The following is a 27,821-nucleotide window of genomic DNA, read 5'->3' on the forward strand; positions in this document are numbered from 1 at the left end:
AATGCGGAAACATACGGAAATCAAAATTTATTTAAATTGGAGTAAAAAAAGTCTAGAGAAACTTAACAGAATATAAAGCGCCACACGTTTAACATTGTTGTTTTTTCATTTAAAAAAGCTGTTCCCAGATTCTTGTATTACACAAATATAATGAACTTGGGTACAGAAATTCAGAAATCCTAGAAAATATTTCACCGATATACTTTGTTGCCGTGTTTAAAAAGTTTTTCACAATAATTTGAAAAACTGTACGTTTTCTATGCTTTTTACACTTAGAGGAGTAACCTCATGTAATACATTTAATTTTTAATGAAAATCAATAACTCTGAACTCAACAATTTTCCCATTGATATAAAACAGGAGCAACACTTTTGTGACTACATAAATCCTATTTCAATCTTTTACGTCCCTACACGAAACAATAATGGCAGCCTAAATTTTCCCGTTATGCTAACTTAAGCGAGTGCCTGTCAGAAGAAGGCCTTGACAGACAAGGTATTGAAATATTAAAGAAGTATTGAACTGATTGCATCACTCTCGAAGGAGACTGTCTTGATGAATAAAGTCGAATTTAGCTAAAATAATGTCGTTGTCTTTTTAAGGTTATATACTTTTCTATTCACATGTTAAGGTGTAGGGAAGGAAGACATACTCGTTGTCAAAGCTCCTTAAAGCTATAAAAGGATATATTTTTTGTAGATTATCTACTTATCAGATAAATGTTAGTTATGAAAACTCAAAATGTCGACTTTTGTACTAGAGAAAATCTAGTCCCATTCGAACTTATTTGGTACTTTAGGTCTAGTTCAGAACCAGAAATCTTGATCGAAAGAAATTGATTTCCCGTCAGGGTTGCCATTGCTATCTTGGTAAGTTAAAAACTGTCTGAACTTTTTGCCGCGCTTCATGTCCACAACCTCACTATAGACCGCACCTAAAGTATGCATTGAAATCATTTGTCAATGTGATGTACTGGATGAAGCGCTCTATTTAAATTCAGCAATTGAGCCTTAATTAATTAATTGAATGCAAGAACTCAAAATGCGTACTAGAACTGTAAGAAACAAATCGTACGATGTGTACTTAGATCAGATAATCATGATAGTTTTATCGAACTTTCGATTCCGTAATTTGTTTTCCGAGTTTTACGTCCTTGCACTATCGATTTCACATACTTCAGCCTCTTCCGCATCCTCTGTCAAACAAAAAAAAATTTAATAAATTTCTTACTATACAAATTAAAATCTAAAATTGGTTACATACGCTTGTTACCATGGATGCGTCTCAGCCGTTCCTGTTCTACAGCAGCAAAATATTCTGCAGCCGCCTGTTCACATGCGTCTTTAAATGGTGCAAAATTTATGCGGCCATTGAGCATTGTTAAATCTCCTTGATCCTGGCCCTGATTAGACTTCACCTTTAATTTGATTTCACGAGATTTCGCTTCCAATATTTTTTCTCGTCTATTTTCACGTTCAAACATCTAGAAGTTAACATGTATATACAAATGTAAGTATATTTTTTGTAAAGCTACATACATATGGGGTATTCCATCCCATTTCGACCAATTTTTAATTTAGAATTGGCTGAATGTTTTTATTCTTTTTCTAGCTTACGAAAGACGTTTTTCAGAATTTTTCCAAATTTTTTCATTCCACTCAAAAAAAGTTATGAATTTAACAAAAAAACACCGTTTTTGTTTTCAAAATGCTATAACTTTTTCAAAAATTGACCGTTTGGGATCTTTTTTTTTTTAATTTGTTTTTAAATGTACTTTTCGGAAAAAATACAAAAAAAATGTTTAAAGTTTTTTTTTAATTTTTCAGTTTTTCGAGATTTTTCGAATTTCGCCATTTTTTTTCTCATAAAAAACTTCAATCAATTCTGCAATCATCCCCACTAATCCCGGAGTGGGCCGATTTTTTTTAAATTTTTTTAATTGAAAAAAAAAATTTTCAAAAATAAAAATTTGTTTTATCAATTTTATTTATATAACAAAAAAATGTAAGAAAATGATTTTTAAGTAACGTATATAAGTATTGAATACGAGTGTATGTGTATACCGGCCTAATGCGGTTACTGGACAGCGAAAGCGAGTCATTTTAATCGTAGATTACCATAATATATAAAGAAAAGAATACTTAAAAATCATTTTCTTACATTTTTTGGTTATATAAATAAAATTGATAAAAAAATTTTTTTTTTATATTTTTTTTTTCAATTAAATAAAAAAAAATTGGCCCACTCCGGGATTAGTGGGGATGATTGCAGAATTGATTGAAGTTTTTTATGAGAAAAAAAAATGGCGAAATTCGAAAAATCTCGAAAAACTGAAAAATTAAAAAAAAAAACTTTAAAAATTTTTTTGTATTTTTTCCGAAAAGTAGATTTAAAAACAAATATAAAAAAAAAGATCCCAAACGGTCAATTTTTGAAAAAGTTGTAACATTTTGAAAACAAAAACGGTGTTTTTTTAAAAATTCATAACTTTTTTTGAGTTGGATGAATAAATTTGAAAAAATTCTGAAAAACGTCTTTCGTAAGCTAGAAAAAGAAGAAAAACTTTCAGCCAATTCTAAAGGGGTCGGGTTCAAATTTGGTCGAAATGGGAAGGAACACCTCATATATAAACGAAAACCTCCATGTGATCAAAAGCTTAAGAACTATTTCCAATTAATCAAGATTAAAATATAAAAATATCGGTTATGCGTGGGGTATTCATAGATAAAAGTTAATTAGGTACGTAAGTTAGTTGCAGCTTTGGGAAATATTTTATAATGGGCTATCACTCAAACCTATTTCGATTATTTCAACTTAATGTATTTGAAATAATGTACTCACCGCTGTAAGTAAAGCTTTATCATTCTTTGCTGACATTACCATATTATCTGATACTTCAATAAGGAAAGTAGCGCCTAGTTCACTGCCACAGCTAACGAATTTACCATTTTCATTTGTGCGCACGCAGTGAAGTGGTTCATCGCATACTTTAACAGTTAGCACTGGCTGATTTTGTTGTTGCAATAAATCCCATGTATCCAGGACACCATCCATACGAGTAATAAAGAATTGTGATACTCTGTAAAGGATTAATAATTGAGATGTTGTCACTGGGTAAAATAGTCTTTAAATCATTCTACTTAGTATAACTCCAAGCGCCATCCGTCAACATGGCATCACTATTATTGGTCCACATTATGGAGCTCTCACGACAATCTTCAGACCATATGCGTGCACACCAATCTCCTACGGTTAAAAAGTTCTTCACGAAAGCAGGATTTCGTGTTATAGCGTAGATTGGACCCGAATGACACATCATCTAAAAATATAAAGCATCAGAAAAGAACTCCTGCTATTAAGAGTTAGTACCCTTATTTGTATTTTTTCCATCGGCGTTTTACCCTTGCGATTGCACGAGAACAACATACCCATTTCGGTGCCAGCCATAAAACGTGTTGGTATAGTAGTTTCGTACTCTAACACAGAAACTCCAAAATATCTACTCAAATCTTGTTCATCGGTACGAACTGGATCCATTAATAGCTTATCCAGAGGTTCACTTAATTTTCGCGTATCCCACCACAGCACTTGCCCATCTGAACCACCTGAGAAGAATTCCGTACCACTCTTAGAATTGTTCCACTTGATTGAGTTTACCGGATCACGATGGCATATTTCACGTTCAGTTATCATAACGGGATATTTACCATGCCGGGTATCCCATGCGGCCACTTGGCCGTTATACATACCACTTACCAAACTTGTAGGATCTTTTTGATTATATTCTAAACACACACATCCAACTTTTGGCTCGAGTGTGAGAAAAGGCTCATTAGGGTTTTCTATTTCCCAAATATACGAATTGAAACGTTGACCTGTTTTATCACCCTGAAATTTCATATCACAGTGACTAACGGCCATTTTTATGCCACCATCCGGTGACCAAGAAAGGTGTGTAACAGGCACCTTAATGGGATTAGGGTCACGATAAACATTAACCGTACGTGAACGACATGGTTCAGGCAAGGGTGCAGGTTCCAGATCTTCAAAATAATTTTCATAAATATTAACAGCATTATTTTGATGTATATAATGTTCCATTGGTTTAGTGAGATTCTTTACTTGTGTTATATAATTTTCTTCTTTTTCAATTTTACGTTTATAACGCACCGTTTGCTCGGAATCGGACATATTTATATCCTTTGGCCAGCCACCTTCATTATGTGTAATGCCTACATGCTTATACGTGGCGCGTTCAGTATTGGCTTCACTAAGCGCCATTTGACGGCTGAAATGTGTTGCACGATCTACTGGATTTTTGAGTATATAGCTCTTGGCGATTTCTTGTGATGAGTTTTCGGAAAAAAGAATTTCATCTTTGTCGCTGAAAGTAACATGGCCGCCAAATGTACGCCGTTCTTTCTTGAATATATACTCCATTTTTTTATAATGTTCTTTTATTTCCACAAGTGTTTATATTTCGGTGTTACCAACAGTATTATCACTATAGCATTAGAAATTAATAAATCGATATCAAAATTTGCAGCTTGGCAACATGCTGCACTATAGCAAACCTGGCTGCACTAATCTGTTGCTAACGGCTAATACGTACTTTTTCCGTATCCGTTAGTTATTCAGTGATAATTAGGCAAGTGCTTTTGTGAAGTTTTTTTCCCGATAATGGCCGGCGCTTTACCTAAAAAAATATCTGAACTCACCGCAGAAATTACAAATGCCTTAATTACAGCCATAGTACTGACTAAAACTACACCAAATCATTTTCTTTCGCGTGAGTCCAACGAATATCGCAGCGTTATGAGTTTTACGCTACGCGACTCAAAGCGGCACATAATAAATTGTAAAGTTTGGGGTACCAAAGAACAAGTTTCTAGCTACAATAGCCAAGTGAAGATTTACGACATAATCGATATTATTGCGCCTAGCATTGTTCCTACTTTGGTGCATGATCAATCAAGCTTCGGAAATTATTCGCGTTTTCAACCCTTGCCCACAGTGCCATTTTCATTGGTGTTGAATGAAGGGCAAGGGCGATTGGATAAACACCACTATCGTGATATGGATGCCTTTTGTGAATTACATAATCTACGTCGCGTATCACATAAACCTTTGTGTAGTTCATTGAAATTGCAAGATGTGCGCAGTATAAGCTCAGAGAATAATAAAAAAGAACAATTTGTGGATCTATTGGTTTTAGTGGCTGCTCAACGTCCTGTTAAGGAATTGCGCAGTAAACGTAATGGCGAATCTCTTAGCTGTCTAGAGTTAATTGTTATCGATAGTAGTTATGCTGATGGAATTGTGCTCACAATTTGGCAACCAGATTGGATACACCGCGCACAGCATTACTGGGAGGCAATGCGTACTGTTATACATTTAATAGAAGTTAAGCTTGGATATTCCGAGTTTTACAAGTCCATAATTTTGTCATTTACGGGGCGCACATTGGCTTATGAAAATCCAATAGGTCCAGAGGTGGATGCGATCATGCAGTTTGCTGAAACTACGGCAAATAAATCATGGGATTCGTTAGCATTTACGATGAATAACATGCAAGATGGTAAGATAAAATTTGAACAACAACAAAGTAGAGCTGCAAAACTATCCATAGTATCAATAGTTTCATTTTTGTAAAACCATCAATTTTTCTGTCGTTAGTCGATAGCTAGTTTTTCAGGAAAGGGTCTTTAAGTTTACAATCAAGGCACATTACATTCTCAATTCCAAATTTTGACAGCATTGAAGTAATGGTACGTAGGTATGAATTTAAAAACGTAATCAGCCGTATTCTAAATATTCCCTCGGAATTTTGTTCTCGCGGATTTTTTTTTATTCCCGCGGAAAAATTCCTTCAATACATTTCTCCTAGGGAGAACAATAATTGGGGAACAGGAATTTCGAATTTTCGAAGTCAGCTGCTTTGTCAATTGAAAGTTCGTTGCGCATTTCTTATTTTGTTTAAAAAATTTAAAAGTTTATTGTTGCAAATTTGTTTGAAATTAAGAAATAAATATGTACAATGCACAGTGTTGCATTTCATGTGGTATTCACTGAAATGAGGAATGAATTGCTGCCACAGCAGCATCAACAGAGGAACACAAATCCGCCGGAGTTAACTGCTTCCATTCAGCAAAGCAATTTTGTGGTGGCCAAGTCGAGTTGAATTCGTCTTTCGTCATATGTGATCAGGCCTATGAAAAGGTGGCTTATGACTCCAAAATCTATTAAAGCCTTAAAAAATCCTTGCGCAATTTCTGCATGGCTGCACCAAATATACCAAGAGCTCTTCCGTTGCTTATGACATACTTTTCGACTTAAAATAAAGAATATTGTGATAGAATGTACATACTTTAGCACACATTTATACAAAAAAAGTGTTCTTTCTTAAAAGAACCAATTCCTTTGATTATTTTGATGCATTCCCTTTAATTTAACAAGTGAAAAAACTCCTAAGAAATTACAGAGAAATCTCCCTCTCACTCACATTCATAATACCTACTTTTCTCCCATAACCGGTTTCCGCTTTTTCGAACATCGTTCAGAATAGGAGGAAAGGGAGAAGTGAAACAACTCGGAATTTTTATTTAGAATACGAGGAATGACAGAAGGAAAAAATCGCACGGAATTTTTGTTTAGAATTGGGCTGAATATCTCGGATTTCTGTTGCTGTGTATTTATTTGACGTTGGCCCAACATATGTGGGAACACTACCCCTACTATCTAATTCAGACTACTCTCGAGTATATAACAAAATAAATACTCACCTCTATCGTTTACATCGTTCCCTCGCAGTCTTATTAGTTGACTTCCCTATTGCGAGCCATGTTGTACGACACCAGGATGAAGGACTGTTCTTTTACCCGCTATAATGCTTAGTGCTCAATTTAAGTAGCATACCTGAACATAGATTTTTTATTATCATGACTGCAGCTGTAACACTGCACGCGTAATAAACGCCGATCCCGCACGCGCTGAGCTAAAAAACCCTACCACCAGGTGAGAGCCTTGACTCTATTTTCAGCGCCACATTGAACGAACCGTCCGCGAGAGTTAAGAGGAGCTCGCTCGATGCCACTATAGCTAGTATTTAAAATAAACTATTTTAATATAAATATTTTCATTTAATTATTTAAAAGTCAGTTTGTTTAACAAAATTTTATAAACTCCAAAATTTTCTTATTTTGATAACTTCAAAAATTTTCATTTAAAAAAAGGTAACTTAATTATTTTAAAACAATTGAAAAATCACAAGTAAGAAACGGGTAAAAGTATTAATATAAATAAAATAAACAACTTAATAAAGACCCTACATTTACTCCCCCTCCAGTGAAACAATCAATAAAATTAAATATTAATTAATGTTAAATGAAATTTTTTTTGTGGAGTGTAGTGTATTTTTGTTTCGTGTATTAGTCATAATTGTATGTGCAGGTTTAAGTAAATCTATGGAAAGTTTTAATAGTATTACCATGTTGAATTTTGAATGTTTTATTTTGTCTGGAAATAACTTTAAATGGTCCCTCGTAAGGTGGTTGTAAATTAGACTTATGAATAACTTTAAGAAATACGTATTCACAAGTGTCTAAATTTTTGGGAATAAAATCATTTTCTTTGATATGATGAGTTATTTTTGATCGAACAATTGAGAAATGTTTTCTAAGTTTAGTAAGAGTTTCATTTGTGTTATCAATTTCATTATTATAATTAGAAACAACTAATTCACCAGGAAGTCTAATTGTTTGTCCATATACAAGTTCAGCGGAAGAGCATTTCAAATTTTCTTTAATAGAAGTTCGTAAACCTAAAAGTATCCAAGGTAAAATCTCTGACCAATGTGTGGAGTCGTCCGAAGCTGTAATTGCAGTTTTTAAAGTTCTATGAAATCTTTCAATCATTCCATTTGACTGTGGGTGATATGGAGAAGTGTGAATTTTATTAGCCCCTAATAAAACAGTTAATTCAGTGAATAATTTAGATGTAAATTGTGAACCTTGATCTACTGTAATTTTGAGTGGAATACCGAAACGAGGAACATAATTTTGAACAAATGTAGTTGATACTGTTTTTGCTGAAATATCTTTTAATGGATATGCTTCTGGCCAAGGTGTATGTCTATCGATAATAGTCAATATATACCGATTTTCTTTAGATATAGGTAGTGGACCAACTAGATCCATATGTATATGTTCAAATCGTCCTGAAGGAATATCAATTTTTTGAATAGGACTTTTCGTATATTTAAAAATTTTACATTTTTGACAATTGATACAACTAATAGCCCAATTATTAATTTCCTTACGCATTTCTGGCCAAAAATATTTAGATTGTATGAGACGTCTAGTTGTTCGAACACTTGGGTGAGATAAACAATGAATTTTGTCAAATATAATTTTTCTCATTGAATTAGGAACATATGGTCTAAAAGGTTTTTGAGTAATGTCACACCAAATATTGAGATTTAGAAGAGGAATATTAATTTCTTTTAAATTATTTTTGGAACTAAGATCTGAAATTAATTTTTTAAGAATTTTATCTTTTTGTTGTTCATCATATAATGTTTGAAAATTAATATCTTTTGTTAAAATTGTATTAATATCTGGAATCCGTGAGAGAGTATCAGCTACTGTATTATTTTTGCCAGAAATGTATTGAATGTCATTGGTGAATTGTGCAATGTATTCAAGATGACGAGTTTGACGAGGTGATCTGTCTGTTTTTGAATTTAAAACATGTGTTAAAGGTTTATGATCAGTGTATATAGTAAATGTTCTTCCTTCAAGAAAATGTCTAAAGTGTTTAATAGAGTTGTATATTGCTAGAAGTTCTCTATCAAAAGTAGAATAATTTATTTCAGTTTGAGTTAATTTTCTTGAAAAATATGCAAGTGGTTCTAAGGAGTTGTTACTTATTTGTTGTAGAACTGCTCCAATTGCAACATTTGATGCATCTACAGCAAGTGATAGTTGACCATTTTTATCAAAGTGAGTGAGTAGTGTTTTTTGTGTAAAAAGTTTCTTAACATTTTCAAAAGCTGAAATAGTTTTTTCTGTCCAATTAAATTCTTTAAGTTTATTTTTGATAGCAACATTTAGCATTTCATGTAGTGGACTAAGTTCTTTTGCTAACATTTTAATATATCTATGGTAATAATTCACCATACCTAAAAATTTTTGTAATTTATTAATTGAGAGAGGTTTTTCAAAATTAGAAATTATTTCAACTCGTTCAAAAAAAGGCCTGATTCCTTCACTAGAAATTTCATAACTTAGAAAGTCTAATTTTTAAACTCCGAAAATACATTTTGTAGGTTTAATATTTAAATTATATTTCTCAAGTCTTTTAAAAACTGTTTTTAAATGTTCTATATGTTCTTCCTCATTGTTACTAGCTACTAATATGCTCGTCAGATCGAGTGGAGAAGCGATGTGAGAGTTAGAAGGTCTACATATACCAGTTTTGACTAAAGATTCAAATTCAGTTTTTGCTATTTTTAATTTAATAGGATCTACGCGACGAGGTTTAGAAAAAGGAGATACTCCTTTTATTTCTATTCGGTGAACTGTTTTGTGTTGTACTTTTTCAGTATAATTAGGTTCACACGTAATAAGAGGAAATTCATTTAAAATATTTGTAAATTTATTTTCTGAAATAGGAATCTTAAGGAAAAATATATCGCAAAAACCAGAAGATCCAGAAACTTTTAATTTTGTTTTCAAATCTGTAATTTCTTTATTTTTAATATCTATTTCTAAAAAATTTGCACCGATAATGGGAGTAGAAATATCTGCAAGAATGAAAGGGAATTCAAAATCTCTTCTAAGGCCTAAATCAATTTTTAAAAGTTTTGTTCCAACAGTTTCTATGCTAGATCCATTAGCTGCCGAAAGTTTAAGGTCAGAAAAACGTTTATAAGTTTTAAATTTTGAAGAAGGAATAACTGAAACTATAGCACCTGTATCAATTAAAAAATTTAATTTATTGAATTTATCAAATATGAATAGACGGTGGGACGATTGATTATTAACTCCATTATTACCCACAGTCATAACGGATTTTTTTAGTTTAAAGAATTTGATTTTGAATTTAGATTATTTTTATTTACATTGAAATTACAGGGTTTAATACATTTGTAAGCATTATGTTTAAATTTTCGATGATACCAACATATATTATTATCATTATTAAAACTTCTAGATCTAGAAAAATTTCTGAAGTTAGATTGATTTCTTTCTCTTGATCTAGATCGAATTTTTAATTCATTGATATCGGTAGTAATTTGATTTAAATTTTGAAAAACTGTAGTAGTTAAATCAGTTAAATTTTTTACACATTATGTACGAACATTGTTTTCAATACTAGCTATTGAAGAAATTTTAGAAGAATGTGGTTTATTAATTAAATCAAAAAGTTTATCTGCAAGTGAAATTATATCAGTAATATTTTTAATATTACTTGAAGTTAAATGTATTTGAATATCTTGTGGTAATTTTCTGATCCATAATTTGAAAAGTAAGTCCTGACTAAAAATAAATGATGAACTTGTTAGTGATTTCATATATCTAAAAAGTTCAGATGGAGATCGATCTCCCAATTCAGTATTTGAAAATAATTTTTCAAGTCTTTTTTCTTCACTTAGAGAAAATCTTTCACAAAGAATTTTTTTAATTGTATCATATTTATTAATAGAGGGAGGAGGATTGATAACATCAACAATTTTGGATATTGTTTCTTGTTGAAGTGAAATAAGAACATTTTGAAATTTGATATTATCATCAATAATGTTATTTATTTCAAATTGTCCTTCAATAAGTAAAAACCATGTTTCAGGACAATCTGACCAAAATTGAGGTAATTTAAGGGATTTATTTGAATGGAATCTAAAGCTATCTCCTTGTGTAGAATTGTCTGAATGTGTGTCTGGAGTAGTATTAATGTTTGTATTTTGTGTTTGATTTAAAGACATTGCGTTATTCGAGTTATTATTTAAATTCTCTGAAGATGTAAAAGAACGAGTTTTAATTGGTGAACGTAAAACCATTAAAATCTAAAAATGCAATTGTTCCCTGGAAAGGAAGTTAACAAGAGAAAAACTAATACTTAACGTGAAGTAAAGTTAAAAACAAAACAAAAAAAAAATAATAAAATTTTATAATAAATTAAAATAATTTGTTTATAAATAAATATAAATATATATATATATATATATATATATATATAAATTTAATATTATTTAATTTTGATTAAAAATTTTTATTCATATAACAATATATATTTATATTCGTACTTACATACAGTGATATTTATAAATTATTTATATTTAAATTGTTGGTATTGCAATGGCTTTCATTTATAAAAAGTTCATTGTAATTTTCGTTCAAAGAACTGCTGTATGAGATCATCCGCATTTAGATCAAAATTAGACGTCGATATTATGCGTAATTAATTAATAAAAACAAAAGGAAGCATATGTTGTAACAGCAATAAAAATAATAAATAAACGAATAAAAGAGTCGTTTATAGGTAGGAAGTACTTGAGAGTGACGTAATATTACTTGAAGATGAGACCTTTGAAACTGTTTAATATGTATTAACTCTTATTTTTGCAGTAAATCAGGATAGGTTAGTTTGTTCCCATGTATAGATGAATTAATTTTGGCAAATATTTTTCAAATGGACTATACACTTTAATTTTCATTTGTTTCAATTGGAAGATAATTGATTTAATATTTATTTAATTAAATTATTTAGGACCGGTGATTTCTGCTTCTCATAACTGAACTAACTTAAACAGCATATTGTATTAAATGTTGTAAATAACAATATATTTAATTGTTAGATAAAAAGTTTAAAATGTCTGCTTAGTTTTGTTTTGTTGTAACGAATGAGTTGCTTGGACGTCGATTTATTTTTACATTTTACACTAGGGGGACTCATGTAACCGTATAAATGCCTTATAAAGTGTGTAAACGTATAAATTTATCTAGTTTACGCACGAGCTGTCAAATTTTGTATGAAAAATCATTTACACAATTTGTATAAATTTACGCGCACATTTCATTGTGTAAACGCGGTAAACTGAAAGGAATGCAACCTTGCAGACATTACAGATGGAATTTTCATCAAAAATCTCCAACATCAGCAAGTAAAGGCCTTTTAGTTTTGATTTTTCACTTAATCTTGGTATTTTTTAATTTGTATAACAATCAAAAAAAATTTTTTGGAAATAATACAGTTGAAAAACAATCAAGTTTATCAAGAGTATTACTAGGTGCGTTCATATAACCGAGTGTGTAAATGGATATAATTTTACACCTTATAAGTTTATATGCTATCATGAGTCCCCCTACTATTTTGCTTGGTATTTTATATATTCACTTTTGTTCGCCATTGGTACATGTTCATTAGTTACGTACTATATTAAAAGGTTCGAAGATCGTCATTTATAGTTTATAGGGTATTTAAATATGACGAACAGCGAGCAATCAACTTGTAGTATAAGATGGATGCATTGTTATCGCACACAAGTTTTAAATATATTAATGAAAATACGCAGTACACTAAAAGGTTCGAGGATAGTTTTTATACAATTCCTTTGGTTCGATGGAAGGATAGCCATATATATGTAGCTAGTATTTAAAATAAACTATTTTAATATAAATATTTTTATTTAATTATTTAAAAATCAGTTTGTTTAACAAAATTTTATAAACTCCAAAATTTTCTTATTTTGATAACTTCAAAAATTTTCATTTAAAAAAAGGTAACTTATTATTTTAAAACAATTGAAAAATCACAAGTAAGAAACGAGTAAAAGTATTAATATAAATAAAATAAACAACTTAATAAAGACCCTACAGCCAATTCACTGTGTTGGTTGTTTACACTCAAACTGTGCAACGAATAGCTTGCTTAATAACCAAACTGATTGATAGCTCAAATGAAACTCTTCTATTCAAAATAATACTGCTCTTGCTCGCTAGATAGCTTCTTAGTCGAAACTGCTTGACAACTCAAATCAAACTGAATTCCAGCGTCTCCACAATTGCCGCCTTTTATACTCTTTGATTTCAACCTTCGCATCTTCTAGGCGCTTCCAGAATCTACTAGTCCAGCAGCTCTCAAACTTCTCAGCTGTAACTACAATTGCACAATTTTATAGTTTTTCTCATTGCATACTTATAGGAGTATCTCAGATATATGCATGCGTTTGTGCATTGACTCTCCGCTGCTCGTATACGTACATGGTACATATGTGTAGACGCAATTATTGTTTCGTTTATGTAGATACATAATGATTGATCTATGGATGTGAATTCACGTCACTGCTTAGCATCGGCTTAGAGACGATAGCATCGCTTAGTGCTGCTAACATTCGTTACAGTATTATGGTTGTTGCTCTTGGTACTTTGCTTTGTAAGGCGCATATACATATCCGCGTCCAGGAAATTCTCCCAAGTTAATACATATTTCGCGGTTTCTTCCAATCCAGTGTCAGTATATATGGGTTCTAATGTTGCAAGAGGTTCAGCGCATCCTCCGCCTTTACCATACGTGGCGTTTGGTATCGTGAGGATGAGTGCTCTATACACCACCTTAAGTCGTGCGCCTGGGCTTTTTCTTTGAAGATCTGGAACAAGTCCTTCAGCCATTCTACGGTCGCGTTATTGCTACATGTCATCAATTTAGCGCCATTGTACGATTCTGGCTCACATTTCGGCATCTGCCCATGAGGGTTGTTGAAATATATTAGTACCGCATTTGGGCACTGCTTCGTCACTTCGTTCATCTTTTCGGAGACTAACGAAGTCAAGGCATAAGCACCCTTAAAATAAATAAATAAATGCAACGCGATAATTTCTGATGAGATATACATAAGGCCGCTTTTCTCTTTCAATTTGCAGCGTGCTCTTTTTAATTTTTCCTACAAATCCTGTGTACAACCGTCGGGCAAAGCAACATGAAAAATTGAGTAACACGTTTTTTAATAAGAAAAAGTTTCTCCAAAGTGAAAAAGCTCCTAAGAAATGACAGAGAAATCTCCCTCTCACTCACATTCATAATACCTACTTTTCTCCCATAACCGGTTTCCGCTTTTTCGAACATCGTTCAGAATAGGAGGAAAGGGAAAAGTAAAAAAACTCACAAGGAATTTTTATTTAGAACTAACGTGCCCTCGCCCGCTTCGCTGGGCGATAAGTTCAATGATTTGCTGAAAGAGAAAAAAATTAATACGAAACAAAGCAAATTCTTTGATAACTACAATTTCATTCGAACTTTATTGTAACACTTGGTAGACAACGTTTTGGGTTTTTCCATCTTTCGCGTAAATGAATAATGACGATGGTTTGCCTACTCGTGAGCAAGCTACATACAATTGTCCATGAGAAAAAATTGTGTATTCTAAATTAATACCGCACATTTGTAGCGACTGTCCTTGCGCCTTATTAATTGTCATAGCGAAGGCGAGGCGTAACTTAGTCTGGTTGAATTTGATATAGTTTAAGCGCTCGGTCAAAATTTTTGCATACATATCCACGACAAATTGGTGGACTAATCTTCTGCATTTAATAATGTGAGATTCTTCATTTTCACGAATCATTAATCGATATGAATAATAATTCATAGCGCTAACTTTTTTTTTCTTTTCTGCGCCTGAATTAAAAAAAATCACATTTGTGAGATTATTATCATATGTGAATATTTTTGATGTGTAAACATATTTGCTCACTGTATGGGGGAATTTTGAATGTGATATGTAAAATGTAAGTGTAAGGTGTAAGACGTAAGATGTAAGATGTACGATGTAAGGTATGGGTGGGTATGGGTATGTATATGGAGGATGGTATTGATATGATATGGGGGGCGTAAGATATAGGATGTAAGATGTATGATGTCAGATGTAAGATGTAAGATGTAAGATGTGAAATGTAAGATGTTAAATGTAAGATGTAAAATGTAAAATGTAGGGTATGGATGGGTACGGGTAATAATGTCGACAACGATTTTGATATCGATTTCGATAGCGATAACGATCTCGATATCGATACCGATAATATTTTTGGCAATATCTCGAGACCCTAGTCACCCAGATGTATGAAAATTGCCCTCTGCTAAAGAACTCATCAACAGCTTTGATTTGACATCCATATTGTATAAACACATTCTAGGGGTTATCTGGGTCCACGTTTTGGCCTATATCTCGAGACCCTAGACACCCAGGGGTACGAAAAATTATCATGTACTAAAGCACTCATCAACAGCTTTCATTTGATATCCATATTATATAAACACATTATTGGGGTACCCGGGTCCACACTTTGGCCTATATCTCGAGACCCTTGTCACATAGGGGTACGAAAAGTACCCCATATTAAAGTACTCATCAGAAGCTTCCATTTGATACCCATGTTATATAAACACATCGTAGGGTTATCCGGGTCCACATTTTGACCTATATCTCAAGACCCTAGAAATTCTTAAAATTTTTTTTGTGCTAAAAACCTTCCTCTATTTGATCCCTATAATATGAAAAGAGGACGAATAAAATTGGCCTTGTATCGGCCCCAAAACATGGACAGGAACGAACATCATTTCATTTTATATATATATAGATACGAGGAACGGCAGAAGGGAAAACCTCGCACGGAATTTTTGTTTAGAATTGGGCTGAATATCTCGGATTTCTGTTGCTGTGTATTTATTTGACGTTGGCCCAACATATGTGGGAATACTACCCCTACTATCTTATTCAGACTACTCATCTTATTCAAAAACTCACCTCTATCGTTTATATCGTTCCCTCGCAGTCTTTTCAGTTGACTTCCCTATTGCGAGCCATGTTGTACGACACCAGGATGAAGGACTGTTCTTTTACCCGCTATAATGCTTAGTGCTCAATTTAAGTAGCATACCCGAACAAAGATGTTTTATTATCATGACTGCAGCTGTAACACTGCACACGTAATAAACGCCGAACCCGCACGGGCTGAGCTAAAAAACCCCACCACCAGGTGAGAGTTGACTCCATTTTCAGCACCACATTGAACGAACCGTCCGCAAGAGTTAAGAGGAGCTCGCTCGATGCCACTTCACTGTGTTGGTTGTTTACCATTTAAACTTGCAGCACAATTTAGCTGTTTGTACCCCTCCAATACCTGCACCACTGCGCGTACGCCATGATTTTTTGCCGCTACTATCAGGCTTGCAGTCATTCTCTACCTGCCCTGCTTTTAACGTATTACGGTTTTTGCTCTTGGTACTTCGCTTTGTAAGGTGCATATACATATCCGCGTCCGGGAAATTCTCCCAAGTTAAAACATATTTCTCGGTTTCTTCCAATCCAGTGTCAGTATATAAGGGTTCTAATGTTGCAAGAGGTTCAGCGCGTCCTCCGCCTTTACCATACGTGGCGTTTGGTATCGTGAGGATGAGTGCTCTATACACCACCTTAAGTCGTGCGCCTGGGCATTTTCTTTGAATATCTGGAACAAGTCCTCCAGCTATTCTACGGTCGCGTTATTGCTACATGTCATCAATTTAGCGCCATTGTACGATTCTGGCTCACATTTCGGCATCTGCCCATGAGGGTTGTTGCAATCTATTAGTACCGCATTTGGGCACTGCTTCGTCACTTCTTTCATCTTTTCGGAGACAAACGAAGTCAAGGCATAAGCACCCTTAAAATAAATAAATAAATGCAACGCGATAATTTCTGATGAGATATACATAAGGCCGCTCTTCTCTTTCAATTTGCATCGTGCTCTTTTTAATTTTTCCTACAAATCCTGTGTACAACCGTCGGGCAAAGCATAATGAAAAATTGAGTAACACGTTTTTTAATAAGAAAAAAGTTTCTTTAAGCCGGGTCGCCCCTCGGTAGGGATTTGGCAAGCACTTCGAGTACGTTTCTGCCACTGAAAGCCTCTCAGTTCGGAGTCGTCGTAAAACATGAAGGTGACATATGAAGACATCCCGATGCAGTTCTAAGCGTGGTGTTTTGAAAGGCCTGCCGTTTCTTTCAGTGTGTTTTCCTTAGCTCAGAGAAAACTGGAAAGATTACGAAGATGGGAGAGTGATCGGAGTAGAACACAATGGTAACTCTTTCTGGTTGGAAAGGGAGCTTCTAAACTCTTTCTGGTTTGGTAGGGAGCTTCGAAATTTCCAGTTGAACAAAAGTGGGGATAGGGCACATCCCCTGCAGCCGCCCTTGTTTAATTCTTGAAGTTACGTTCCTGAACTATACCGATGCCTAGCGACCATACAGATAATTTGTAGTCCACATATTGAGACTAGAAGTAAGAGTAGACCCTTCCAAGTCTTGCAGAAACGTGCTTTGATTATCCGTGTTAAAAGCTTTAGACAAGTCTATTGCTACGGGTACTGTTTTGTGGTGGGGTTCTTGGTTCAGTCTGCAATTAATTTGTGTAGTGATGGCGTTTGTGGCGGTGGAAGTGCTAAGGAATTTTCGAAAGATGGTTTGCAAGTCGCAGGTTTGCAGTGAAATAAGGCGGCAGAACGGCTTCAAGTGTCTTGGCTACTGGCGATAGGAGAGACATCGGATGACATGAGTCTCCTACGTTAGGTGCTTTCCGAGGCTTAAGTAGCGGCGCCACTTTCGCCCTTTTCCATTGTTCAAGGATGACGAAAGTGGGGAGAGACAGATTGAAGACAAGAGCCAGGTATATGGATCCCTCATTGCCAAGATTTTTAAGCATCGGCTTGGCAACGCGACCCGCGGATACTGCTTGAGCTAATCTTAGTCGTATGACCACCTACCCGATGCGGCGAGCTCAGCAGTCTAATGTTAAACATGTGTACAAGTATCAAAAGCCATACCAGCGGCCATTGCTGTGGTAATAATGTTCGTTTCTCGGGATGGCCCGGTATCGGTAAGGTTCAAATACAGTGAATATAATTTAATAGGTACGGTTCGCACAGTACCCTGTCATTAGGGGGTGTTTGGCAGTTCTTGGGCACCGACATCGCGCCATCCACGTATGTAACGAAAAATCTGTCCATATTTTACCACGTTCGACTGTTGTCATAATACAGAAATGTTAAAAGTCGGCAAACGCTCCTCGTGGGGAAACCAATACACTTGGGGCTAGGCAGTCGCGAGATTCTGCGAAGGTTAATGGTTTTGAGGCTTTGCGCTGCTTAATAACTTTCTGAATTTAGAGATACGTCTTTATTATATTTGAAAATGTTATCGAGGATCTAACTCCGGGTCTAATCGTTCGACGTGTACCCATATCTCAGTGAGTTTGAGGCTTTGTGTATGTATATATTTCTTCTGTACATGTGCTTGTGATTGAACTCACCATGAACGACTGGACCGATTTTGATGACATTTTGTATGCGTGTTCAAGAGGTTTTGCGAATGCTTCAGATTTACAATGAGGTCCGGAAAGTGGGCCAGGGCTGACCTATTCCAAAAAATCTTATTTATGGTGCGATTCGCTGAAAATTCGGAACTGGGTACCTCTTTGACAAAGGTGTTATTTGAGAAACTTTTCATTCCCAGAAGTGGACCAGGGGCAGACCTTTTTTAAATAAAATAGTGTATGGTGATACTTGTTTGAAATTTGGTATAGTGGTACTTCCGCAACTAGCTCTTTATATGAGAAACATTTCTTTCTGGAAGTGGACCAGGGATCACCCCATTCCAAAAATAACTGAGGGGTTCCTCTTCATAAAACCTAAAATTTGGAAAACTTTCTTTCCAGGGACTAACCTATTCCGAAAAATCTTATTTATGGCGCGATTTGTTTGAAATGTTTTGTTCGAAAAAGTAAAATAAGATATGGGAGTGGGAATTGGTGGTGAGGAAAGTGAAGGGAGGGTGAGGGGAAGAAAGAAAGTGTATGTAGGAAAATGAGATAAAAATTAAGAAAGTGCGTGGTGAAGATGGGATGGAGAAGAAGCATTTAAAAGGAAGGTGATGAAGGGGAGGGAGAGAAAATAAAGTGAAAATCGAGAATGTAAAAGGGGAAAGATATGGAGGAGAAACAGTCATCAAACATGGAGAATGGAATAAGGGATGGGCAAGAATAATAAGAAAATTGAACGATAGAGTAGAAGAGAATGGGATAGATAGTGAAGAGGTGAAGTGAGGCCCAAATTTTAAATGTTAGCAAACCAAATTTCGGCCGGACATAGTCTGCCGGGTACTCTAGTATGTATGTATTTTTATACTCAGAGTGCACACAGAGTATATTAACTTTGATTGGATAACGGTTGGTTGTACAGGTACAAAGGAATCGAGATAGATATAGACTTCCATATATCAAAATCGTCAGTATCTTCACCAAATTTGGCACATGAGCTTACATGGACCCAGAATATATTGGTATTGAAAATGAGCGAAATCGGATGATAACCACGCCCACTTTTTATATATATAACATTTTGGAAAACACAAAAAACCTGATTATTTAGTAAATAATACACCTAGAATGTTGAAATTTGACGTGTGCACTGATATTGAAACTCTCGATAAAAATTTGAAAAAATATTTTAAAATTGGCGTGGCACCGCCCACTTGTGATAAAATCAATTTTACAAATATTATTAATCATAAATCAAAAATCGTTAAACCTATCGTAACAAAATTCGGCAGAGAGGTTGCCTTTGCCATAAGGAATGCTTTGAAGAAAAATTTACGAAATGGGTTAAGGACCACGCCCACTTTTATATAAAAGATTTTTAAAAGGGTCCTGGACGAATAAAATAAGCTATATCTTAGCAAAGAAGAGCTTTATATCAACGGTATTTCCGTTCCCAAGTGTATTTATAACAGTAAATAGGAAAAACATCAAATTTAAAAAATGGGCGTGGCACCGCCCCTTTTATGATTAAGCAATTTTCTATGTTTCGGAAGCCATATCTCGAAGAAAAATTAACGGATCGTAATAAAATTTTCCCCATAGCAGGAAATATTTCTAGAAAAAATGAACGAGATCGGTTAAAGGGTCGTAGACGAAAATAATAAGCTATATCTTAGCGAAAAAGAGCTTTGTATCAATAGAATTTTTCTTTCTAAATTGAATTATAACATTAAATTGGAAAACACTAAAATTTTTGAAAATGGGGTGGCACCGCCCTTTTTTTGACTAAGCAATTTTCTGTGTTTCGGGAGCCATAACTCGAAGAAAAATTAACATATCGTAATGAAATTGTGTACACATGATTTCCTTATAGCAGAAAATATTTATAATAAAAAATGGACGGGATCGGTTAAAGGCCACGGCAACTTAGATATAAAACAAGTTTAAAAGGGTCGTAGACTAGAATAATAAGCTACAACTTAGCAAAAAATAGTTTTAAATCAATGATATTTCACTTATCAAGTTTTATTGTAAGAGGATATGGCGAGACATTTTTTTTTAACGGGTGGCGCCACTGTCATGTAGAAAATTAATTTATCTGAAATGAAATCTACAATTGAAGCTCACGCTGAGTATATAATGTTCTGTTACACCCGAACTTAGACACCTTTACTTGTTTATTATTGTTTTGCTGTTCACCATTTCAGCCAATTTAATCACAACACAAATGACGGTAAAGCAGCTGTACGCACGCGCCGAGGGTCACCTGAAAGATGATGCAGAGCATTTTACCGCTGTTCTCTACGCCATGTTAACCTTTTTCGATTTCGATGGCACCGGGCAAGTTGTTAGCCGCAAATGGTAAGATATGAAAAGTAAATTCGTACTGCATGCCAAGTCTACTTTAATTTATTGCGCTCTTCCTTTATTCAGCAAATCCTGTCAAGCCTTACTTACACGTCATCAAACCAGTTGCGATTCAGCTTCATGCCTATTGGCATTTTCGATTAATCACGATGGTGAAAAATTCGAGTATTTCTTCAATATCAATATGCAGTTTAGCGATCATACGGGCACATTATTGGAGTCACGACTCTGCGGTGCTGTAGCCGAACGTATACTCGCCGTAACGCCACAGGAGTATCGCATTTTGAATGATGATGAAAAGGAAAAATATAAATGGAAATTTTTGATGGATCATTTCGAAGTGAAGCTGCTTGTGCGTAAAGCAAATGCTGTGAGGCGACAAATGAGCGTAATTGTGGTGGATATGAAGCCTGTGGAAATACCCGAATTGGCAGCAAAGATGTGCGTTTTTTAGGAGTTGATACAAGTATAAAAGAAATACATTTATTTATGTTTGTATGTAAGTATTCAAAATAGAAATATACCGTAAAGCTGGCTTACTTAAAAAAATATACATACATATGGACATGCGAAGTACCTACATGTTATTTGTCTTTATCCGCCATACGCTTCAAGACTTTAATGCGTTTATCGCCAGGGGCGGCGTCTTTTTGGTCAGCATCAGATGCGCCAGCACCACCATCTGCAGCATCACCACTTTTACCACCAGTTCCACCTGCATCTGCAACTCCTTCCGGGAGTGCTGAGCCACCAAGATTACCACCAGCTTGTAATGTGGCTATCTGTGATGGTGTAAGCCCCTCCAAATCAGCTTCAGTCAGTTCACCTTCAAGTTTCTCAAAGTCAGTACGTTCCATAACAAATTGACGTTCCTGCCGTTTCTTATCAATATTAAAGGTGATATCCTTGAATATTTTTAACATATCCTTATATTCTGTATCACTCTCAATTATTTGCAAAAATTGATCGGGATCATCAGGATCCAGATGTGCTATCATCGACGCAGCAGCTTCGCGCTGTCTCCTTGCATCAGCTTCCATCATAGATGTTTTGCGTCTCAATTTAGTTTCCTCCACGCGTCCTTCCAATAATTTACAACGAGATAGTTCACGCTCGAAGAGCTGAAAATGATTAACAAAAAACTTCAACTAAACTCCAAAATAATTGTAGTTGTTGTTGTATTTATTTTGTGGAAATTCTTCCCGTGAGCCCGATAGATTGGATGATTTTACCCTACGCTTGCGTGAAATGAATGCTACTAAATATCAAATTGATTCAAGGGGTTGTGTAGCGCAACCCTCTCAAGGGGTGGCCAGCGCAATATATAGCTTCTCCAACCCAATTGTCAACATCACCTACCGGTGGCGAATGCTGTTTCATTAACAGACGAAGCTCTGGCGACCCCGAACTCCTGATGGATCTAGGGGTGGGTGGGCGGTATGGCCTAGGAGGTTTCATGTGGTCATACAAAATCGTTCTCGAGATGGTCGCACTAGTACCTTAGTGGTGCTTGCTACCGGAACGTACCGGATCTGCAAAGGACCATCAACATCTATAACACTCCCAAAGACCTTCGGGGAGTGTACTTATCGCTACAACAACAACATTTGCTCGATCCGCGAAAACACCAGCGGACCGTCAATTTAAATTCAGTAAAATCATAGCGGGCGGTACTTTGTCCCTAAACCGACCTCGGTATTACAATCATATATATGATTACAATAGATTTTTATCTAGCTAGACTAAAGCTAGTCATACCAAATGTATGTCCTGCATGTGGAGTGCAGGCCTGTTTTTCGTTTCCCTTTTTAATTTTAATGATTAATTAATTTTTTCCACAGCACCATAATAATTAATTAATTAAAAAAATAATTAAAAATAATTGGCCATTGATTATTTGCCATTAGAAAAATAATCAAAAATAATTAAAAAATGTACGCATTGTTTTAAATTAAAGACAATCATATGATTAAGAACAATTAAGTAATTAAAAATAATCAAACAATTAAAAGTAATCAAAAAATTAAAATAATCAAACTAATAATTAAATTTAATTATTTGATTAATTCCAATTACTTAATTATTTTTAATTATCTAATTATTTCTAATTATATGATTATTTTGAATTATTAACATGAAAAAGAAAATGTTTGAAGTAAGAAATAAGTGGCTGAAACCAAATGTATTGTATGTACATACTTGTGCTAACTCAAGAAATATAAGATAAATATGTATTCTTACTGATATTGTCAAGTGTCGCTGCTTTTTGTGAAAACTTTTAAAAACCAAATTAGAGAGCGTACATTTTGGCTTATTACACCACAGACGTAAGTATATATCTGTATAAATTTGTTGACCATTCAATAAGCCTACACATTATGAATTATTGCAGAAAAAAATTATCTCGAAAACATGGTTGGAGAAGAAAATATGGCGGATCTCTCTGCGGACGACGTTGTTCGTGATCCAACTTATTTACCAAAACGGATCAAAAGAAAAAGCAAGCTCGAAAGCTCCGCATCATCTTCAAGCAAATCTTCCTGTAATTTGATATTCGGGTATTCACAATTATATATCTGTATAATGCAGTCCATAGCAGAAGCTCTTAATTTTTTGCAAGGGGAAGGAAACGTTGTGTACGGATATTTGCTTCCAGTGCGCATGACACTAAGCAACAAACTAAAGAAACTTAGTGGAAGAAACGATAAATTTTTAAGCTCGCAAAAATTAGGAGAGCAGTTAAGGCAACGTTTCAATATTTCCTTTTCTTTAGCTCCCGAAGCAACTATTGCAATATCTGCTTCTGTTTTAACACCAGATGTTAAAGTCAACTGGTGTTGCAGAAGATAAACAGTGATTTGCTCGAAGATTTTATATACGAAAGAGTTGTATCAACCATATGCTTGTATGATCAACAGGGCAAACTTTCATTTGAAGTCGACGATACGAACACTAACCAAACGTCATCGCGATCGAAATAATTCCATTCCATTTCGCAGGCATTATAAATTCTCCAAGGCGTTAATCTTTGATGGATTTTTCATTTGAAAAACTCGTTTTATTTAAAGCAAATGCAAACAGCACTTAATCTTTTTTAACACGCTTATATAAGCTTTACTTGTTTGTGTATATGTAATCCCCTTCCTTGTACCTAATAATAAAAAAATAGAACCAATATGTCGTGTAATATTGTGTAATTAGTTGGTATTTAATAAAACAATGTACTTTTTCCCTTGTTTGTTATTCTTATGTATCTATGTATTTCTTTTACGTTACTATGCTGTAGGTTCAGAGATAAATATCCTTGTAATATTTTCTTTACGTTGTTGAATATATTGCGATGCGTGAAAAACACAGAAATAATAAAAATTAATCAAAAATAATCATTTAATTGTATTAATTATGTAATTTAAACAATCAAAATTAATTGACATTAATCAAATAATTATACTAATTATGTAATTAAAATAATCAAAAATAATTAAAACAATCAAATAATTATGTTTATCATTCCATAAGACAAACGAAAAAATAATTAAAAATAATCAACATTGTTTGTATTAATTATGCAATTAAAAATAATTAATTAATTAATTAAAATTTTTTATGAAAATAATTAATTAATAATCATTAAAAGGGCATACCTACTGGCACTTAATCATTAAACAATTGGCTGAGGTAAACTCATTATAATTAATAATCATTAAAATTGTTAAGCATTATTTAACAGGTCTGGCGGAGTGTACCCACTAGCTCCCTACAGAACTGTTTAATTGTGATGTGAAGCTACCCTGCCGCGAATCGCAATAGTTCAAAACTAATTCTAACTTCAACCATTGTGATGTCCTACAAAATGGCAGCTGTCCCCCTTTGCAGACCTTTTGAATGCGTTTTTGAGTAGTTCATTCAGTGAAATTCATATAGCTCAGACTTAAGCGCTATTGAGAAAGTGTAGCTACCAACTGTCCCGCTCTATATTCGGCTAACACCAGTTTTTAGGTGGTCATTAAACCTGTATAGCGAAACCGGTGCTTTGCGGACCTATCTCCCATTTTTGCTGCATAATCAATTTAGTTACCGATTTCTTACAACTTCCGTTAGAGGATTGGGAATTCTCCGAACTGTGGTGCTCATTAAGCAGGGAGAACTAATTTTACAAAAACTAAATATTTCTTATATCTCATTTAATTGACTTGGATATTTATCAAGGGCTTGATATCAATAAATCTTACTCAATTCGGGCATAACTGTTTAAACGGGTTTGGCCGCTCAACAAGTCGCGCCCGTCGCTTCTTCGCTAAGCTTACTGGCGCCAAGCGGAAGCACCAAGGGCATTCAAATTTTATCCACCTGGTTCTTCCAGTGGAGTGAGGGCTGCCCTCTTCCTCCGCTTTCATAGAGAGGTTCCGATAAAAACTCTTAGCTAGAGCATCATATTTCGCTGTAGCCTACGTGTAAATCTTCCGAAGAACTGTTCTCTCAAAAACTCCCAGAACCGCCTCAACAGATGTTGTTAGTGTTCATGCTACTGCGCTATATATCAGAACGAGTACGATAAGTGACTTGTACAGCATGATTTTTGTTTGCCTAGATCGGACTTTGCTTTTTATTTGCCTTGTTAGTCCAAAGTATTGTTGTTTGGGTTAGTGCTGTTGCCTAAATCTCCCGTAATCGGACTATTTACTCACCGCCATTAGTAGAGTTTTATCCTTTGCAGCACTTTGCCTCAAAGCAGGATCGAGCTCAAAAAGCTGTACGTCACCATTTTCGAGTGCCACAGCTAAATATTTTCCATCCGGGCGAAATTTTACGTATTTAATGGCACGTCTCAATTTCAAGGTAAAAATCGGTTTCCGCTGGTGTAATAGAATATCCCAAAAATCAACTTCACCACGAGCATCGCCCGTAACGAATAACGAACAACGTGCGGGACTCCAGGTGCCACATAACATTTCATTCTTCTTCTTCATTAATAGTGTTGTGGGTGCACCTTTACATTCTTCAGCCCAAATTTTAACACACCAATCAGCAGCGATAAGAAAGTTTTTAACAAAAAACGGATTACGTTCAATGGTACGTATAGGACCCGCGAAAAGACGATAGTTAGAGAGTAACACTTCGGTGGGCACCATACCTTTACGATTACCAATAAATACAAAACCCTGATCGCTGGCAATAATGTAACGCACTGGTATTGTATATTCAAACTCTAACACGGTGACACCATGAGCACGTTCACGTTTCTGATCATCCGTTGGTTCAGGATCGATTAGAATCTCCTGTATGGGCGTATCGAGATCGCGTCCATCCCAATATTTAACGGAACCATCAAAGGAGCCGCTATAAAATTCAGAATTGGATTTGGAATGTACCCAACACAATGCTGCTGCGGCTTCACGATGTGCCACTTCTAAAGGTGACGTTTTCAATGCTTTACCTCCTGTGCGTGAATCCCATAAACCAACCATGCCCGATTGCAAGCCGGCAGCTATAAAGTTATCATCGCGTGGACAAAAATGTACACGACGTACGGGCTCTGTGGAATCAAATATTACTTCCGGTTTCAAGGCATTCCTTTGATTCCAAATATAAAATGCATTTGGATTTAAATCAAGTTTACTTCGATCTGTCTCTTTTGCTTGTAGACCTTCTATATCGAATGCTGAGAAATGTGTTGTAGGTTCCATGACTGGTTGCAAAGGTGGGCCCTTATGAAAATTTGTGGGTTGTGATAAAAACTTTCTTTGCTCACTCGGCATCCAGTCGATGACTATGACCGGACGTACAGGTTTTTGCGAATCATGGAAAATGTTACATTGGCGCGCTTCCAATGGCATACGTATATCTTTACCCAGTTCTGGTGGAAGATCAATAAAGAATTCTTGATAAATATTTACAGCACTATTTTGTGCGGTCACATCCATTGAAGTGTGTATTAAATGCATAACTTGTACACCCCAATTATCTTCACGTTCGATCTTCTTGCGGTAACGCAACGTTGATTCTTCATCGTTTATGTTGACTTCACGTGGCCAACCGCCTTCGTAATGGTACATACCGTGTTCGGCGTAGGTCACATTGTCTGTTTCTACCCAACTATAGGCCATTTGATCGCTTAATTGTGTAGTGCGATCCATCGGATTACGCAAGATGTACGATTGTCGAATACGTTGACTTGGCTGTATACTGAGCATTAGCTGTGTGCGATCACTAAGCAAAGGCTGTCGCCCAAAGCGACGACGCTCGCGTGAATAGATATATTGATTATGATACATTAGCACAGGTCAAGAAGATAACTTGGATGTTATAGAATACAAGAGCGAAATCAGATATAACGATTTTTATATAAAAAAATATATAACGGTTGGCAGTTGGAAAAATTTTGTTTGAACTTCCATTTCTGACATTCCATAAAGAGAACAAAATTTTGAAATAGATATGCGTATATATGTGCATAATGTAATGATAGATGGTGGCCATGATTCAATCATGAAAGGTGGCCATCATGGTAAACCAACAAATTAGGTCTGTTCAAATTGTCATAATCTGTGTATTGGTGTTGGTGCGAATGGTATGGAATGGAAACTTAAACTTGGCAGTTTCTGTATGTGTAAGAAAATGTTGCCAATGTGTTGGTTTCGTTTTGAGTTTGCCATCTCCTTTTGACAATCCCATCGACCATGCAATGAAATAAATAAAATCAGCTGATGAGATGAGCCAACCATATAATTGAACCATGGGTGGCCATGGTGGTGGAAGGTGGCCATGGTGCATGATTCAATCACCCTACAAGAAACGCTGATAGTTTTACTAATACACTCACACTTGTAATTGACAATGCTGATCCTGTGATGACGTAAACATTGATACTCAAATTTATGTATGTTCCTTTGTTCGCTCACGCATGTCCGCATTTTCCCAACGACAGCATATAATCATGAAAAAGGACTGAAACTGGGAAGGCTTCGGACACCTGGTACAGAACAAAAGAACATACAGCAGATACCATAATGCATGTGAGACAGATACATAATTCTCAACGGAATTGTATGTATGCGAGAACAGATTATCCGATTTAATCATGTTGTCACTACTGACTGTCATATGACA

At 34.9% G+C, this 27,821-nt stretch overlaps 3 protein-coding genes across 4 annotated transcripts; 1 reads left to right on the forward strand and 2 right to left on the reverse strand.

Moving 5' to 3' along the window:
* Positions 1–896: 896 nt before the first annotated feature.
* On the reverse strand, positions 897–4,905 carry Dnai2 (dynein, axonemal, intermediate chain 2). The gene is made up of 5 exons (XM_067790173.1): positions 3,370–4,905; positions 3,141–3,319; positions 2,842–3,079; positions 1,264–1,483; positions 897–1,195 (listed from the first exon to the last, which is right to left on the reverse strand). The coding sequence occupies exons 1-5, from the start codon at positions 4,438–4,440 to the stop codon at positions 1,146–1,148; spliced, it is 1,758 nt and encodes a 585-aa protein (XP_067646274.1). The 5' UTR covers positions 4,441–4,905; the 3' UTR covers positions 897–1,145.
* Positions 4,654–21,276, forward strand: hdm (hold'em). Its single transcript, XM_067790174.1, has 3 exons — positions 4,654–5,578; positions 20,552–20,705; positions 20,778–21,276. The coding sequence occupies exons 1-3, from the start codon at positions 4,681–4,683 to the stop codon at positions 21,163–21,165; spliced, it is 1,440 nt and encodes a 479-aa protein (XP_067646275.1). The 5' UTR covers positions 4,654–4,680; the 3' UTR covers positions 21,166–21,276.
* Positions 20,995–26,986, reverse strand: LOC137253377 (dynein intermediate chain 3, ciliary). 2 transcript variants are annotated; one of them, XM_067790172.1, is made up of 3 exons: positions 26,402–26,986; positions 25,400–26,341; positions 20,995–21,832 (listed from the first exon to the last, which is right to left on the reverse strand). In XM_067790172.1, exons 1-3 carry the CDS (start codon positions 26,984–26,986, stop codon positions 21,296–21,298), a joined length of 2,064 nt encoding a protein of 687 aa, XP_067646273.1. In that variant the 3' UTR covers positions 20,995–21,295. The 2 variants fall into 2 exon arrangements, with proteins under 2 accessions (XP_067646273.1, XP_067646272.1); XM_067790171.1 differs by having other exon boundaries at positions 25,400–26,986.
* Positions 26,987–27,821: the final 835 nt, after the last annotated feature.

Source organism: Eurosta solidaginis, chromosome 5, assembly GCF_040869045.1.
Source record: "Eurosta solidaginis isolate ZX-2024a chromosome 5, ASM4086904v1, whole genome shotgun sequence".
NCBI classification, from domain to species: Eukaryota; Metazoa; Arthropoda; class Insecta; order Diptera; family Tephritidae; genus Eurosta; species Eurosta solidaginis.

Bases quoted from the DNA above. Each gene is read 5' to 3' on its own strand.
- Dnai2 (XM_067790173.1), bottom strand. From the start codon at position 4,440: ATGGAGTATATATTCAAGAAAGAACGGCGTACATTTGGCGGCCATGTT. The intron at 3,080-3,140 runs GTAGAATGATTT...AATCCTTTACAG, and splicing joins GGCGCTTGGAGTTATACTAA to AGTATCACAATTCTTTATTA. The intron at 1,484-2,841 runs GTGAGTACATTA...GTTAACTTCTAG, and splicing joins ATAAAGCTTTACTTACAGCG to ATGTTTGAACGTGAAAATAG.
- hdm (XM_067790174.1), top strand. From the start codon at position 4,681: ATGGCCGGCGCTTTACCTAAAAAAATATCTGAACTCACCGCAGAAATT. The intron at 5,579-20,551 runs GTAAGATAAAAT...TCACCATTTCAG, and splicing joins GATGAATAACATGCAAGATG to CCAATTTAATCACAACACAA. The intron at 20,706-20,777 runs GTAAGATATGAA...TCCTTTATTCAG, and splicing joins CAAGTTGTTAGCCGCAAATG to CAAATCCTGTCAAGCCTTAC.
- LOC137253377 (XM_067790171.1), bottom strand. From the start codon at position 26,986: ATGTATCATAATCAATATATCTATTCACGCGAGCGTCGTCGCTTTGGG. The intron at 21,833-25,399 runs GTGAGTAAATAG...AATCATTTTCAG, and splicing joins ATAAAACTCTACTAATGGCG to CTCTTCGAGCGTGAACTATC.